The sequence below is a fragment of the Melopsittacus undulatus genome, chromosome 7, assembly GCF_012275295.1.
Source record: "Melopsittacus undulatus isolate bMelUnd1 chromosome 7, bMelUnd1.mat.Z, whole genome shotgun sequence".
Taxonomy (NCBI): Eukaryota; Metazoa; Chordata; class Aves; order Psittaciformes; family Psittaculidae; genus Melopsittacus; species Melopsittacus undulatus.
This window is the reverse complement of record NC_047533.1, coordinates 24,431,091-24,447,527: the sequence shown is the minus strand read 5'-3', so window position 1 is coordinate 24,447,527 and position 16,437 is coordinate 24,431,091. Positions and strand designations below refer to the sequence as shown.

Genomic DNA, 16,437 nt, shown 5'->3' with positions numbered 1-16,437 from the left:
TATGGTCAATGGAACAAACATAAGTTGATGTGAGCGCAGTTTTTTTACTACAAGGAGTATTTATCACAACTAAGGAGACAAGCAAAAAACAGTTCACCAATTCATCTTTTAACACACCTTCTGCAACTCCTTTCATCTGTTTCTCAGTAGAGGTAAAGACAGAACTCAATACTGACACATTGCAAAATAATAACCTAATAAGCATTACTAAGGAAATAATGTCTAAAAATATTCAGTTTAACCAGAAAAAATATCAGAACTGGGTGTTTAAATAGGTACTTACTTTTAAACTATGTTACATAGGCTAAACAGTGTAAAATGAACTGAAAAACACTTCTGAGGACAAAAGAGATACAAGCATGCAAAATACATTCATTATGGCTAGGACCAATAGGAAATGTCCTATCTAACATAGCCTGAAAAAAAACAGTATCTGCATTAACTCTCTGTAAAGCCACCAAATGGAGCATAGGTTGCCCATGATCAACACGAATTAAGATCAAAACCTGGCACAAGTATCACCTGGGCCCCAAAGCTAAGCTCCTGTTTTCCTGAAAGACAGTGTAGCAAAAATTCCATTCAAATCCCATGCTTTCTGCACACGTTAAACAAAATCTTCCTTGTCCTTCCATCTTCTCTACTGTATGAAACTCGTTACTACTCATATGAAAAGATGCTAATCTTTCAGTTTTCAAACTATTGTTAATAGTATAACACAATAATGAACTCAGTATGTATACTGAATTCTCCAATAAGCCCCTAGATAAATCTGTTATTTTGATAAAGGTAAATCTTAATAAGAGCTCAAAGCATGACTCAGTAATTTCAGCAATTTTAATTCTACAAGAAACAACAATCATAGCAACAAATGTGAGAACGGTATTAAGATATAAATTCTGTGCAATTTAGGTAAAGTAAAAATGGCAAAAAAGCAGTCCTTTTAATAGCTACCCAGCTTTCATACATTTACAAAACAACAATACCTGCATTCTTTGCAAAATACTCTTAGATAAAACTCAACTAATCACATCTGATAACATGAATACAGATTGATTAAAATGCTCCATATATGACTTACTCCCCTTTCCAGTAACTGCTCAGATGTTGTAACTCCTCCTGCATCTTATCCATTACTTTCATTATGTGCAAATGAGCTTGCACACAGAAGAATTTCAAAACCACACAAGCATGGGAAGGACTAGGCACAGACATGAAGAGGTGGGTATGCAGCTTTGCAGAATACAGAGGAAGAAACACAATCCAAGCTAGGCTGCAGAGAATTCAACATGACAAACAGTTTATCCTGCAAAAACTAATCCTCAGTGGAAATGACAGTGCAAAACAGAAAGTGAAACAGAAGCTCAATTCAAGTATTTAAGGAAAAGCAAACGCTGCCTGACCACATACAGTGTACCACTGTCTTTAAAAAATGTGGTCTAGAACACAAAATATGCCTCTTGCAGAGGACAGTTTGTGCACCTACCAGGTATGGCATAGAAACTAAATTGGAAAAAAAAAAAGAAGATGACTCTCCTCACAAGCCTGTGGCTGCCTGCTCTGTGTCACAGAACAAACCACTTAAACTGCACCTCCATTTATATGGAGCACACTGCACAGCAAGTTACCAGCCTCACAGAAACGTCAAACTTGGGAAAATCCTGCAAGGAAGAAGCCATAACATTTCAAAATATTATGACTCACCTGCTCATTAAAAGCTAAACTCACAAATATGCTTGCAACACCTACACCAACTTTTCTGGAGTCACCCTAGTTAAGAGCTGTCTGCACATGCAACAAAACTGTAATGACAACTGCGCATTATTTACCTTTAAAATCACATTCAGACAGAACCATATAAACCACAGTAGGATCTAGGTCAGAAAACATCTCTGACATGCTGTTCAGAAGCTTTTCCTTATTGACACTATGCACTGCTTGTGACAGTGAAAAGCTTGGGTCCCCTTGGAATACAGCAACAGTTCTCTCATAACTGCCATTCTTCAGAGAAGGGCTCCCACCAGTTTTCCTTTTCCGTGGCATTTTGTTTTCCAAAAATCTGACTGGTTTTCTCTTTAGTTTGTTCACATGAGGGTGACAGCACCAAGCTCAGAAATCACAAAAAACCCCTTGTAGCTGGGATACACATAACAGAAATAGCAGACCTGGAAAAAAGAGGACAGAGAAATTTCAATAAAATACGCAGTCACATTTCCATGTCTCCTGTTTAAAAGGTAAAAAAAAAAACCCAACAAAAAACCCCAAAAAAATAAGGATCCCAAAAAGCATTTTCTAGAAGGCTGCCTTTCCTCTTTTCAAATGGCTGACAGCTAAACAGCAGCCTTATTTCCCAACTAACTAGGTATTTAATCTGTGTCTGGAAGAAAAAACAAATACAACGGGAGTTTAAAAGAAAAATCCAGAACAGTAGAAGCAGCAGTGCAGGGCAGCCAGTTCACAAATACTCCTCTGCTAACACCTACTGATGACAAGTTAACATTATGGAACACTTATATTCTGTTAACCTGCAGAATTTTTGCCCCTCTTACACAAGTACTGGAAAACATAACAGACATCTTCAAATCTTCCAAAAGGCCTTCATTACTTCCCACCACCCTACCCTGATTTATCAAGAGTAACCATATGAGGTTCTTCAATGTTCAAACACCGGCACAGGTTGCCCAGAGAGATTGTGAACTCTCCAAGCATGCAGATTCTCAAACCCTGACTGAACACAGCTCTGAGCAACCTGCTGCAGGTGACCCTGCTGGAGCAGTGGGTTGAGCAGGGTAACATCCACAAGTGCCTTCCTGCCTCAGCCTGTGGGAGATCTTTAAATTTTTTTAACAGCTTTATAAGCCATAAAGCCAGAAGAAGCTTCTGTCTGCCCTCCCCCCCTTCTGCCGTAAAGCTTTTGAATAAATTAGTTATAACATTATGGCATCTATAATAACTGTAGTTACTGCATTAATCTTGTATAGAAAAGTGATTATTAACTGAAGTACAAGCACAGAGTATGGCGTGGTCTCATTTTTTTCTTTATTTCAAATAACATCAAAGCTCTGCTGTGTCCTAGTGATGCTCATAATAAACTTACTTACAATTTTTACAAGACTAGCAAACTTTGGTAAGGTTCAGAATCTCAAGTTAATTACAGCGAAGAGTCACTATTTAGTGATAACAGTTACTGAGTAGGCCATAAAATACCTGTTTCTATATAAAGATAATTTTGCCAATGATGACCATTCAACATGATTCAATATGTGCAGATAAATCAATGGCAGCATTTCCAAGTCTACTTAGTTCTTCCCTCCCTGGATGATCATTTGCAATCAAATGACAATGCCATATCAATGCCACGTTTGGACAGCACTTCTCCTAGCAATCTCTTTCAATTACCAAGAGAAGTTTCAGAATGCGTGGATGTTCCATTTCCAAGTCACAGAAACTTGCATAAAAAAACCTGACAACTCCAGGATCCCAGGAGTTTCTACCGTATGTGAATGGACCTTAGACAGAGAAATGAGACAGATGAACGTTAAACAATGAAGAGGCCAGGGAAGTATGAAATGCATGACAAGGAAAACATTACACAGGAAAAGGAAGAGACGGACTTCCAAAACTAAAGGAGAAATGACAATGGAAGATGCTAGCTAGCCAGACGGAGCTAGGACAACTGCAGCTGCTTTTTTTCATTATACTTTTTTTGGTTCACCTCTCTGACTAGCCATCCTTACACCATTCTCTACTGTCACAAAAAAAGCAGTCACGCAAAACTATTTAAAAAAAAAGTTATAGGAAGTCCTGTTTCTCAAACTTGTATTTCTAATTGATTCATCCTCCAGCCAGTGAAAAAGTGGAGACCTAATTTCACACAACATGTCAGTGCTAAAAAATTGTGATTGTTCCTCACTAAAACAGGTTCAGTGACAAAGAAAAGACCCCGCAAAGGAGAAAAGTATTCGTACAACCTGACATTACTGAGCACCAAGAGGCTTTAGGCAGAACATTCCAGGTGTTGCCAGTGTTTTAATCCAACTCTCTTATAACAATCAATCCTGTAAGGACCTGCTGCTGAAAAACACTCTGAAGCTAGAACTTTTAACAACTGATTGCCTTACATTGGATAGGGAATATCCTATAGGGAAGTATTTCCTGCATTAGGCTGTGTATTCCACTATTAGGATGCTTTACTCTAATGACCTAATGAAGTCACACACTTCAGTCTGCATCAATTTCAACCAGTGAATTTACAGTGCATTACTTCAGGGTTATTATTGAGGCCTAAACTGTTTATCACAGAAGGGAAAAATACAGAAGGGAAAACGACATCAGTCACCTCAGAATTTACACACAAGTCAAAACCTTGGTGACCCACTACATTCACATACGCTAAGGCAATGCACAGATCCACATTTTGTCCCATCTCTCCATCTAAAGTCTTAGTAGAATTGTAGAAATAGTTAAACCTATCAAAAGGATAGATCAGCATTGCCAAGGATTTCATTTAAATGAGGTATTTACCATGGCCAGTATTGCACTGGTATTTTGACAGAATCTCTTTTGTTTACCACAATATTTTCAGTTAAATGCCTGGACAGATTCCTGGGGAATATCTTCTCTTGATACTATCAAGCACAACAGAAGTATATAAAAATAGATGCCTGAGCACATACAAAGAACACTGTACAGTGAGAGATAATACTAACACACTCAAATGAAAGGATTGATTTCTGCTTGCTTTTAAGAGCATGCCCTGAACTTTACAGAGGATTTTATCTAGAGACTTGCCTTTTCAGAGATTCAAGTTTCTCTGAAAATTAGTTAGTATGAAAGAGGAAACAATTTTAAATAACCCAACAGCCAGCCTTGGCTCAGCTACATTCATTGGTTCTGCGTAACATATATGAACCAGTTAATCTGCTGTGGATAAGGGTTGTTTGTTTGGTTTCCTTTTTTTTTTTTTAGTTTCCCCAAGATGGAAATGGAGTTGTAACAACATAATGATTTAGAAGAACAGAGCTGTGCTGAACACACTGAAGGGGAATTCTAGACAATTAGCCAGAGGCTGCAATATACTCAGAGGTTTGCTTGTCAGTACTGGGTACCATCGTTGGACACACATGCAATTAGAGCAAACAGCTGTTTCATTTCAGCACTGAAGAAAAACAGTACTCCTGTGGCAGTCTCAACTTTATCTCTAAAACCAAAGCAAAACAAAATCAACAAGTACCTCCTCACTCATAGTTCTTCAGAAATACACATCTCCTGATATTAAAGATCTCCTATTTGTCTCCAATGTAATTCAATTACCACAAACAAGCATATAATCAAGAATCTGCCTGTATGAAAATTACCTTACAAATTAAGCAATTTTACAAATAAAAGAGATATTAACACACCAGCATTCTCTAAAAAGAAAGATAATTTTCAAATCCTACCAACTTAGAAGAGAAAAAGTAGACTTGTCAGGTCAGGGCATTTTAATCCTTCTAGCTGGCCAGTTTATTTTTGACAGTAGATTATGAGCCTCATGTGTCGCCTGTTCCAGTACTGCTATCCCTAAGGAGCTGGATGGATTCATCACAGACATTCTGTAGGTACAGACACGTGTAGCCAGAGATCAGATTCCACTGCTGGCAATCCAGTCACTACAGAAATAGGCAGGCACTGATGTAATCAACATAACAACACACTTTTCTTTTTGATGGACATAACAACAAAGTGTAGAGGAGTGGCCAACCCGCCACACCAAGAGGATGGACCAAGACCCCAAGTCTCAATCACAGCATCTTACTAACAAAATTAATCTGAAATAATAGTGTAATAGTATAATAGTTATCCTGGTCTGGTTCCTCACACTAAGGGGAAAAAATTAAAAAGATAAAAAAACAAAACCAAACAGGTTCCAACACAGTAATGCAAATTTTAACTTTAATTTAACTGTAAGTTGTCCTTACAAAAATTCAAAGTGTACTCTTCCTTATGATACATAATCTAAACCTTGCAAAAATCTAAGCACAGAGGAGGAATCCCCAGTAACCCTCTGTTATTTTTAAAAGATGTAAGATTTCATTTATTCTAGGAAGTAACTGCTAACATACACTTGCCATACACAAGCAATCACATTGCTAACCAGTACTGTTATATCAGCAAACTTGCCGAGAATAATTCTGGAACTCTGAAGAAATTAAAAAATAAGGGTACAAATGCCCTTTCTAAAATGAAGCTACAAGGCATGAGTCATTTTTACACTGAGGCTACATTACATTCATCCAGCTAAACATATTTTGTTTTCCATAGCAAATGCCCTCTGCTTTCTAAGAACTGCTATATATTGTTGGAGAACTGTATTTTTACAAAATCAGACAAAAGCTACTATAAAACAACATTAGGCATCATCTGACTTCTCAAATGTCTGGGAAAACAATGTAAGTCTTGAGCTTAAGATAGGCATTACTGTTTCATTTCAGTGTAACATGAAAATGTCTATGCAGTTGCTGAATTACAATCTGATGAAGGCCTTACACATCCCACACATCTTTTACACTGGGGTGTCTTCTTCAGAACCACACATGGTACCTTGCATTTCCAAGATGTCTTAAAATTCTCAAGTAAAATGGGACTGACTGCAAGTCCTATTATACATATAAACTCAAGCAAAGGAAGAGAAAGAAACAGGTAGTAGTACTCAAGAAGAGACAGGACATACAGAATAAGGAGACTAAACTACTTTATAGTGCCTTAGTAGATATGAAAAGTATTCACAGAGCTCTTCAAATCAGAGATACTTCACTGCAAAACAATCAGCAGTAAACATAGTTTTTCAAAGTCATTAACAAGAACTTATTTCCAAGCAAACAGACCAGAAAAAACATTCTAACCTCTATTCAAGGTTTACTAAAAGCACCCAGCAGCACAGTATGTTTCTGGTTTAACTGTTATCAAGTTCAAATGACAAGTAAGTTGTCAGTAGTACTTCTGTTCCTTTTTTAAAGACAAAGGAAGTCTCCAGCCTTGACACAATGTAACATTTCACCAATATGACCAAAGCTGCCGTATTTGTATCCATTTTTAAATTTTTGCGATCAATTTAAGGAAGTTTAACTTCATGCTATGATATAACCCAGGCTGATTCTGGGGTTGGGGCTTTCCTGTTGATTTGGGGTTTTTTTGTGGGGGTTTTGTTTGTTTAAAATTTTGGGTTGCTTTTGCTTTTGGGTTTTTTTTTAATTTTTTTTTTCAAACTACATAAAACATTGTGTAATGGTCACTTGCATTTCCTGGCTTTCAAAAAAACACACACATGTATATATTGACATACTGGAGACTAAAAAAAAACAATGGTAATTAAAAAAAACATAGTAACAGCATAGAACTTACATTTTCAGCTTCACTGAGCTGCCCTGCAGTGGGTCCGTTCTCATCTTTCCAAAATCACCACTGATGGCACATAGAAATATAACACACTCTTCTGTCAGGAAACCATAGTTTCAAACATACAGATCAGATGCCAGCAGAAGTGGATGTCCCTCCTGACAAAAGAACGATCAGAACACATATTAAAATTGATGTTTTGCTCACAGACCATACAACTTTAAGCAAAGCTTTAACACCAGGCAAGATACATAATTGTTTTAGTAGATTAAGCACAGCTAACATTTTACTGACAAAGTACCCAACAAGCTGGGTTGAGCTCAAATGTAAGTTCTCTTAAGTGTAAGAATACGTTCTTGATTTCAACTACTGATTTCTCATCTAAAAAAGCTGACTAACATCAGGTAAACAACATAATGGCAGCAGAATTAGTTAGAAATAAAAGTAAGTTTCCTCACTTGTCTTTCCACTTGGTTCTTCACCACAGTTCTTAACCATCTTGAAAAGGTCTACATATCCATGCAGGTCAAGAAAATATTTGTTCCATCATGTGGGGATTTAGGCAAAGTAAACCTGGTACATCAAAATCAGAATATGTTACTTACACCACTAACTTGCAGTGCCCCACCAATGCTAAAAACCTGCAATTCTGTTCATCAAAGTGGCTGCAAACTCTTAATCTACTGTGTACACACCAGAGATGTCAGGTCTACACAAAGCCTGACTTAATTCCAGTGCACATATTAGCCTAGAGCTCATTTACTGACTAGTCTTTCAATCAAAATAAAATAAATTAAAACAAAGAAAAACCCCAAACTAAATCTATGAGCACAGACACTTAGGTAAAAAATTTGGCACAAATATTCTGTAGCATTCCTACCACAGCAGCCTGATGGCTCTATTACCTTATAGCAGTCTTCACAAGAGTCAAAGAAACCTGTCTCCCTTTCTACTATATTCCATTATGCCAGGCATTAAGAATTGTCATCAAAACATACAGAGCACTTCACGGAAGAAAGAACTTTACGATGAGGTCCAAATTTACGAAGTAAAGGACCATCTGTAGGCAGAAAATGCTGTTCAGCCCACTCCCAAACATGAGCTTCACAAAAACCACACCAAGAAAGGCTAAAATGCCATTCAGCAATTTTACAGAACTTTCCATCTGTGAATATAAATCCAGCCTAGAACAGAGTGAAAAGGCTAAAGTGGACCTACTAACAGTGTAATGCTGCTGGATTTCCACAACTCAGACTTCTGCTGTCTGAATCAGGTTCTAACACACACAGATACAAAGGTTATTTCCACATTTGTTTTCTTGCACTTTGAAGTTTCATAAATGGAGCAAAACAAGTATTTAAATACAAGCACAAGAGGAAAAAAAGCAGCCAATGAAATCAAAGTGGACCGAATCATTGTACCCTGTAGCTGTTTTTATAAAAGCTTTTCTTTGCGCACAATGTTTGACTCTATTCCCTAAAAAACAAAACGCAAAAAAGGGAAGAAAAAAATGAAATGCTTTACAGCAGATTCTTCTCAGTAAGTGCAACAGTAGCAAAAGAAGTAGTGTGGGAGCTTTTTGTGCTCCTCCATTTCTGCCAGCAGTCAGCAACAGAACAGGCCACCTAAACACTGTTACTTAATGTGAAAATCTATACCCAGCTAGAGACAATGCACTTTTAAAAATACTCCCAACATCTTTTCTGCTCTTTTACTTCTCCCACTCAGCGTTATTCCCACCAGTTGTTCCAAGGGCTTTGGCTATTTCAACACTTTTAACTAAGGTCCTCTTTTTCACATCACATTCTGTCCAAGTGCAATACACTAACATACACATTTCAAAACACTTGTTTTATGCAACCTGTTCTGCTAGAGGGATTTTCCCACTGTTGTGATTTTTAAGCCTTGTGTATGACCTGGACCAGAGAGATTCTTTTGAAACAACTGCAAAAAATAAAACTTACTTTGAGCACGAAACAAAAAATTTCTCCAATTACACACACAGTTCAACCAAACCAGCACAAACTCATCCGAAGTAAATGTTTAGGAAGTAAATACACCTTTCAGGAAGGGCAGAGCCATGTTTGCTAGGAAGGACTCAAAGACTCTTCTTCACATGCCACAGCAGGAGAAGGCTGAGCTGGTCAGCTGGTGTTTGACAGGAGACAGAAGGTGCCAAACCCCACACCACATGGTTTCTTTTTATGCCAGAAAGCTGCTCCTGATACAGGCCTCCAAGCTCCCAAATACAGACAGATCTCCTGCTGGGTGCACATGGTTAAAGCCCTGAGATAGCAAGAGAGCCACATGCAAATGCATTCTCCAGCACCAGCAACAACTACTTTTGTACTGGCTTGTTTTTGCTGTGTGCTGAAGGTCAAAGCTTGGGACATGGCAAAATAAGTAGCCTTGGATTACGGAGTGTGCAGAAAACTGAGCCTGACAAGCCAGAAAAATCAACAAGTAGTTGTTTTCGTTGTTTAAGTGGAGAAGGCTGTTGCTTGGGTTTTGGGTTGGTTTTGGGGTTGGTTCCTTTGGGTTTTGTATGTTTTGTTGATTGGTTGAGATTTTTTTTGGGGGGGAGGGAGGTTGGGTTTGGGGTTTTTTTGTTAGGTGTGGTGTTTGCTGTTATTCTTTTGGGCTTGTTTTTTTGGGGGGGAGGGGGCCTGTTCAGAAAATCATAAAGAGTATCTGCAAAATGCCTTTCCAGCCCTAGGAGAGCTTAGAGATAGCAGATCTTTTTATAACTTCCCTCCTATGTTCTTTGATAGCCTCCCATACAGCTGACAGCCCTTCTTGAGCATGCTGATTACCCATGCTCGTGCATGATCTCAGTTTTGAGGGGAGATCTTCCAGGAGGCAGAGCTCTCAGGCTACTTGGGCTGTCCCCAGTGAAGACTCCACATAGCTCAGCTGCTTTGCAGTGACCTGTGCTCAGCCCCTAGAGCAATGTAACAGGCTGCACAAAGGAGACCAGACTTCTGGTTATGGTGGTACTTCTGCAGTTCAACACCTGCACTCATTACTGCTGCTTAAGATTGAATTCCTGCTCCACAATACAAAACAGCATGAGGGAGAGAAGTATTTGGAATGAGAAAACTCCTGCCAAATGGAGCTGATACTTGTCCACACCATGTCTCCAGAGACTCCATCCAAAAGTGACACTGAAGGGCAGTGAATAAAAGTATTGCGTCTGTGAATTATGCTCCTCAGCACAACAGGATTTCCTTTTACATCCTCTCCAGATGAATTTTCATACACACCTGTCTCTGAAAAGCCTTCACACAGACAGCAATGCCTAGACCTGTAATTCAAGACTAGGAAGCCCTACCGAATGCCTCTGGGTCAAGATCAGAGGGATCATCTTCAAGAGGGATCTTACAGCAGGCATCTACTACTAACCTCCAAACTAAGATGAGAAGACCAACAAAGCAGTATTTGGGTCATGTGAGGATCTTGGCTGCAGTGATCACAGTAGTGTGGAGTTCGGGGCCATACTGTCTGGACCCTGCTTTTGCAGAGAAAGGTTGGACCAGATGATCCCTGAGGTCCCTTCCAACCTGGTATTCTACGATTCTACAATTATGGGCACACACATGCAGGTGGCATTAATGAAGGAAGGGAAAGTGGAACATTAAAAGAATACTTTAGTTTTCTGCACTGGCAGCACTCAGGGCTGGCAATAAATGCAAATGTTACTTCCCCAAATCTTGGCTTGCTTCAGCTGTTGACGCAAATGAAAACAGGTTACTTTCTTCTTATAGATGGTGCTGCAACTTTAACTTGGCTGGGAACAAAGGGAAGTGGCTGTCAAAGACTCAGGCTCCAGAGCGTGAATCTTCAGACCTGCATAGACACCTAATAGGGCTTCTGCAATATGACCAGATCTTGATGCTGCTATTTCCACATACAAGGGCTTCTCAGATCCACACATTTCCCTTGAATGAGACACACAGAATAATTCAAAGGCAGCACTGTCTGGCCAACTTTCTGCAGTACAATCACTTTCTACCTGAAGGTCTGCTTAAGGCCTTCAAGTCCATGATGCATATAGTGCTGCACTCTGGTGATTCCCAGCTGCCACTTCCCTCTTAATCACCTCACACACTTTTCAGTTCTGTGACCTTAAATGAAGGTTTATTGCATACTGAGATAAAGCTGAAGCACAAACAATTTCTGAACTTCAGCATGGGCTCAAATACAGAAACAAAATGAAAATGCATGCAGGTCTGCAGAAAGCACTTGCAAGGACAGGAGACTAATGAGCTCATGACTTGCTGGGGCATAAGAGCACACTGGAACAGAAACCAGGTTTTTCACCTGTTATCTATTAACCTATTAATCTATAAGGTGTTATGTATCAACCAGTGATCTTAGAACAATAGAAGCCACATAAAGAAGCTGAGGAGTCAGGTTGGAAAGAGACCTAAAGCAGTTTGTGAACTTTGCTGGTTGTCCACATACAACAGCAACATTACAGCCAGTTCAGAATTTCCCAAACAGGAACACACTACAGTGACACATACTCCATTTAGCCAACTCACGCTGATTCAACTCACATCACACAATTTCAACTTTAAAAAGAAAGCAAGAAACCAAACCACAGAAAGAAAGCAAGACAGGAGTACAAACAGCTTATACCTGTAGACATCCTAAATATATTCTGGGGAAAAAAATAAAATGAAATCACATATCTGGTCCCAGGCTGAAACTACATTACACAGACCTATCATGGCAATTATATCTACTTCATATGTTCAAATGCACTTCCCTTACTGAAGCCACTACGTCAGTTGAACATAGAACACACACAGCATTTTACAGTGTCCTGGGTTCAGCAGTAGCAGTCACTGTTTCTCCTTCTTGGTAGCTGGTGCAGTTCTGTGTTTTGACTTTCAGGCTGGGAACATTGTGATAGCACGTGTTTTGAGTTACTGCTCAAATGTTCTGGTTTGTTCAAGGACTTTGTGAGCCTCATGCTCTGCCAGGGAAGGAGGGGAGGCCGGGAGGAAGCAGAGATAGGCCACCCGATCCAAGCTGGCCAAGGAGGTATTCCATACCACAGCACGTCATGCCCAGGGAGGTAACTGGGAGTTAGCCGGAAGGGTGGGAGTTAGCTCGCTTCCGGGTCGGGCTCATTTTGGCGGGTGGTATCGTATTCTCTCTCCCTGTTTATTTCCTCTATTATTATTGGTGGTAGCAGTAGTGATTTGTGTTATATCTTAGTTACTGGACTGTTCATATCTCAACCTGTGGTAGTTGCATTCCCTCGGTTCTCCTTCCCATACCTCCGGGAGCGGAGGGGGAGTGGAGGGGGGGGGGGTGTGGTTTTAAACCATGACATACAGCTATTAGCTTCATGTAAATCAAGATAGACAACCTCATCCTAAGCTACGTACATCAACAAAAAGCTTACTCTCATTAATTACTTGATAGAGGCTTAAACCTGTCATTTACATTCAAAAAGTAGTTCACATGAGTTCACTTTATATGACTGTAAAAAACATCAGCCAAATCTATTTAGTTTTAAATGGTGGTTTGAGTTAACAAAGGCAGTTTTTGAGCTTGAACACAGATCAATTACATAAAATTACTCAGGGATAGATCAAAAATCACCAGTGAGAGGAAACAGGTGGAAAATTTAACCTCCTCCATAACCACAGCTGGATTCTGGAGAATATACCAACGTATGGTTTTACTTAATTCTGAGAGGCAGTGTAACTGACAGCTAAGTAACACTGTGCTGACATTTTCATAGTGGCAGAGCCTCTGTAAAAAAAACAGCAGTACCTTCCTAAACCCCAATGATTAATGATTCAGGAACTTTTACCAGAGCTAAGTTCACATGCAGAAAACTCTATTTAAAACAATATTTAGACTGATTATGTCAGCCATTTAGCATGGTCTACAGATCAGTACACAGGTAGGAGTTTAACACAAGACACCACTCAATTCACCAAAACTACGAACCCCCAAAGTATTGCAACGTATTTATTAACCAATTCACAACAACATAATTATCTTCTGTAAAACAGACAACATCACAGGTAGCAAACCACCTACACCATACACAGCTGTAAGTGTACCATGGATGTTTCCCAATACCCTGTCAAGGCTAACATATTTGTCAGGTAAATGCACTTCCACGTTGGTAACACCAAGAATCTCATCTCCCTCTATGTAAGTGCCCTCTTAAAATATATTAATGCCAACACAATAGAGCTCTTTAAAAAAAATAAAGTGAGATCACAAAAAGTATAGGGCAACCCCAGAGTTAAAAACAAACCTAAAACATTACTGGAAAAAAGCCTATAAAGAAGAAATAAAGAATTCTTAAGATGTGCTTTGATGCTGTTAAATTCCTTTCTTCATTAATCTACAGAACACAAACTACTGCAACTTGAAAGTCCTGTGAACACATGACACAAGCAAGGCTTGCCCTAGTCATAGGGACTGCACCTGGATGAATCATGGCTAAAACTGTCATACTTACAAACGTATACCATACTTAAATTTTTCTGCCCTTCTGTAATTCGCTTCAGGCTTGTATTTCAACCTTCAGCTCTCCAACCACAGCTCAAGACATACCATCTAAACCTTTTATTTCAGTGATGCTGAAATGGATGAAGAGCAACCTGATTTATCTTCTCTGTTCTTCTGCTTTACCTCAAGCACACAAAATACTTTAGGTATTTTTTTGCTTAAGTTCTACACGAATTATTCTCGTCCTACTGGAAGATTCAATGCACCCTAAACATTGTCAAAACACTGTATAAAAACATCTTATGTATCTCTAGAGAGTATTTTTTTCCCTATCCCATTAAGTCAGGCTCTTCCGAAGGCCCAATGACCTTACCACCGTGTCCAAAGCACGTGGGAATACTACGCAACAAGGACACAAATAATTATACGATAAACACGTTTCAGCTCTTCAGAACGAACGAGCTCTTGAAGTACTAAACATCTTTTGATTTCATCTCGGATGAGGTGAATTTATCTCGCAGGGCTCTGTTCTCTGCCAGGTGCTTTCAGTATTCACGGGCACCCCACATCATTCTCTGGGGACAAACGTGCGACGCGTTCCACAGACCCTTCCGGCATGTGTCAGGGCCGCCACACAGGCCCCAGCTGCCGGCAGGGCAGGCCGGACAGCGGCCCTCCCCGGGGCTGCCGGGAGCATAAGTCACTACCGTTGAGGGGAAGTTTGGGCACCGCTTATGCGGCTGACGGGCGGGGAAGAGCCACCGATAGAGAGAGGCAGGCAGCCGGCACCTCCCGCCGAGAACTGCCCGCAGTGTTCATCGCGACGGCGACCCAGCGGTAGCTCCGGGGGCAAGGCCCACAGGAAGGCCCCCGTGGACGGCAGGCCTCAGCCCGGCAGCGGAGTGGCTCACCCGCCGCTAGCTACAACGCTCCCCCAGCCACGGCCCCTTCCCCGCGCAAGAGAACAGCTATCGGGGCCCGTGGCCCACGGCCGAGCCCCCGTTGGCAGGCGGACCCGCCGCGCAATACCCGCCCCGCTGCCTCGCCTCCCACCCGCAGGCAACTCCCCTCCAGTGACGCCTGGGGACGGGCCCGCGGCGCCACCGGGCCCGCGGTTCTGCGGGGACGCTGTGAGGAGGACCCCGCACGCTCGGCCGCCAGCAGGGGAGAGCTGTAGCGGCCGCCGCATGGCCCGGCCACCCCCCCGCCCCCGAAATGGCGGAGGCCCCGGCCAACAGCTCGGGGCCCGCACCCTATGAGGAGCGGGGGAGAGGCAAGACTCCTCCCCGGTCCCGCCGGTTCGCTCCAGACCCCGCCGGCCTTTACCTCCCGCTGCTCGGCTCGCCGGGTTCCGCCGACGGCAGACGCAGGGACTGGGGAGCTGCTCGGTGGTGGCCGGGGAGAGGGGGAAACTCCGCTGGAGCGTGCGCCGCGGGGACACAGTGCCCCTCTCCGTCCGGCCGGGGAAGAACAGCCCGGGAGGAGGCTCCCCGCAGTGCCGCCCTCCTGGGGCCTACAGCGCCGCCCGGCCCTCGCCGTTATGCAACCCGGCCGCGCCGGGCGCCGCGTAGCGAGCGGACGCTGAGGTGGCTGGGCCCGAGGTGGGCGGGAGCAGGAGCCGCTCCCGAGCGAGGGTGCTGGGGCGGGGACAGCGGCTATGGAGTGGGGGGGGCCCTGCCGCTGGTGACTTGCGGGGCTCACCGGCACCGGCAGCCCTGTAAGAGGTCGTTCCGCAGAAGAAACTGAAACTGGGGAGCGAGAGCTGCTGCTGCCGGTTGAGGTGAGGCCCGCCCCGGCTGAGGGCAGCCCTCCTCTCCATGAGGCGGCTCTCACCACCTTGTCCAGTGGTTACCGATAAAACGACTGTCAAAACAGCTTCACGAGTTCACCGTCGAAAAGGATGACTATGTGCCCTTAACCGGCATGGGAAAACCGGCGTGGACAGAATTTGCCTGTTACTGAAACCAGTAACATGTAGAGGGCATGTTACTGGTTACAGGACGTTCAGCAAACAGTTGTTTATAGGAGATCTGGAAGAGCACAGTGAAACCTCACAGCCATGTAGCGACAGGTTTCAAATCCATCACAGAAAACGGGTGGATGTTTAACTTCTGGTGCTGCTGCCGCTGTCCTGTTACACTAAGCAGCTTCTAAAGTCGTAGCAGAAGAGAAAGCTGCTGCGGTACGGAATGATGCCGTGGCTCTGGGGGCTGATGCTGGAGGAGAAATGGCATGAGTTTTTAAGGAATCTGAAGAAAGTGGTGGGAGCTGGCATCAGTGATTGCAGTGGAGGTTATGAGCTGCAAAAGGAGAAGATAAAGTGTTTAGGAGAGGGCTTCACTGTCTGCAACAAGCAATGGACATTTGTTGAACAATGGGAGATTATGGAAAGATTAAAGAGAGATATGCTTTTGACAGACTGAGATGATGATAAGCAGCTCTTTAATTAGAACTCCGGTGAAACCACCATTAAGAGAACTAGGCACCTCAACAAGAGTTTTGAATTTATCGACACAAGGGGCAAAGCTCTTAAAAATCACAATTTACAGACAAATTTACAAACAACACCACTCCTCGACG

At 42.1% G+C, this 16,437-nt stretch overlaps 1 protein-coding gene across 1 annotated transcript in view; it reads right to left on the bottom strand.

Annotated features, from left to right (window-relative positions):
- Positions 1 to 16,437, bottom strand: part of N4BP2 (NEDD4 binding protein 2) — a 62,147-nt gene that overhangs the window by 28,684 nt on the left and 17,026 nt on the right. Inside the window, exons 6-9 of the mRNA XM_034064994.1 lie at positions 15,184 to 16,157; positions 7,833 to 7,947; positions 7,381 to 7,532; positions 1,827 to 2,162 (exon numbers count right to left, since the gene is read on the bottom strand). Of these exons, the coding sequence (XP_033920885.1) occupies positions 1,827 to 2,040 (214 nt within the window). The 5' untranslated portion in view covers positions 2,041 to 2,162; positions 7,381 to 7,532; positions 7,833 to 7,947; positions 15,184 to 16,157. The remainder of the gene's footprint in view (positions 1 to 1,826; positions 2,163 to 7,380; positions 7,533 to 7,832; positions 7,948 to 15,183; positions 16,158 to 16,437) is intronic.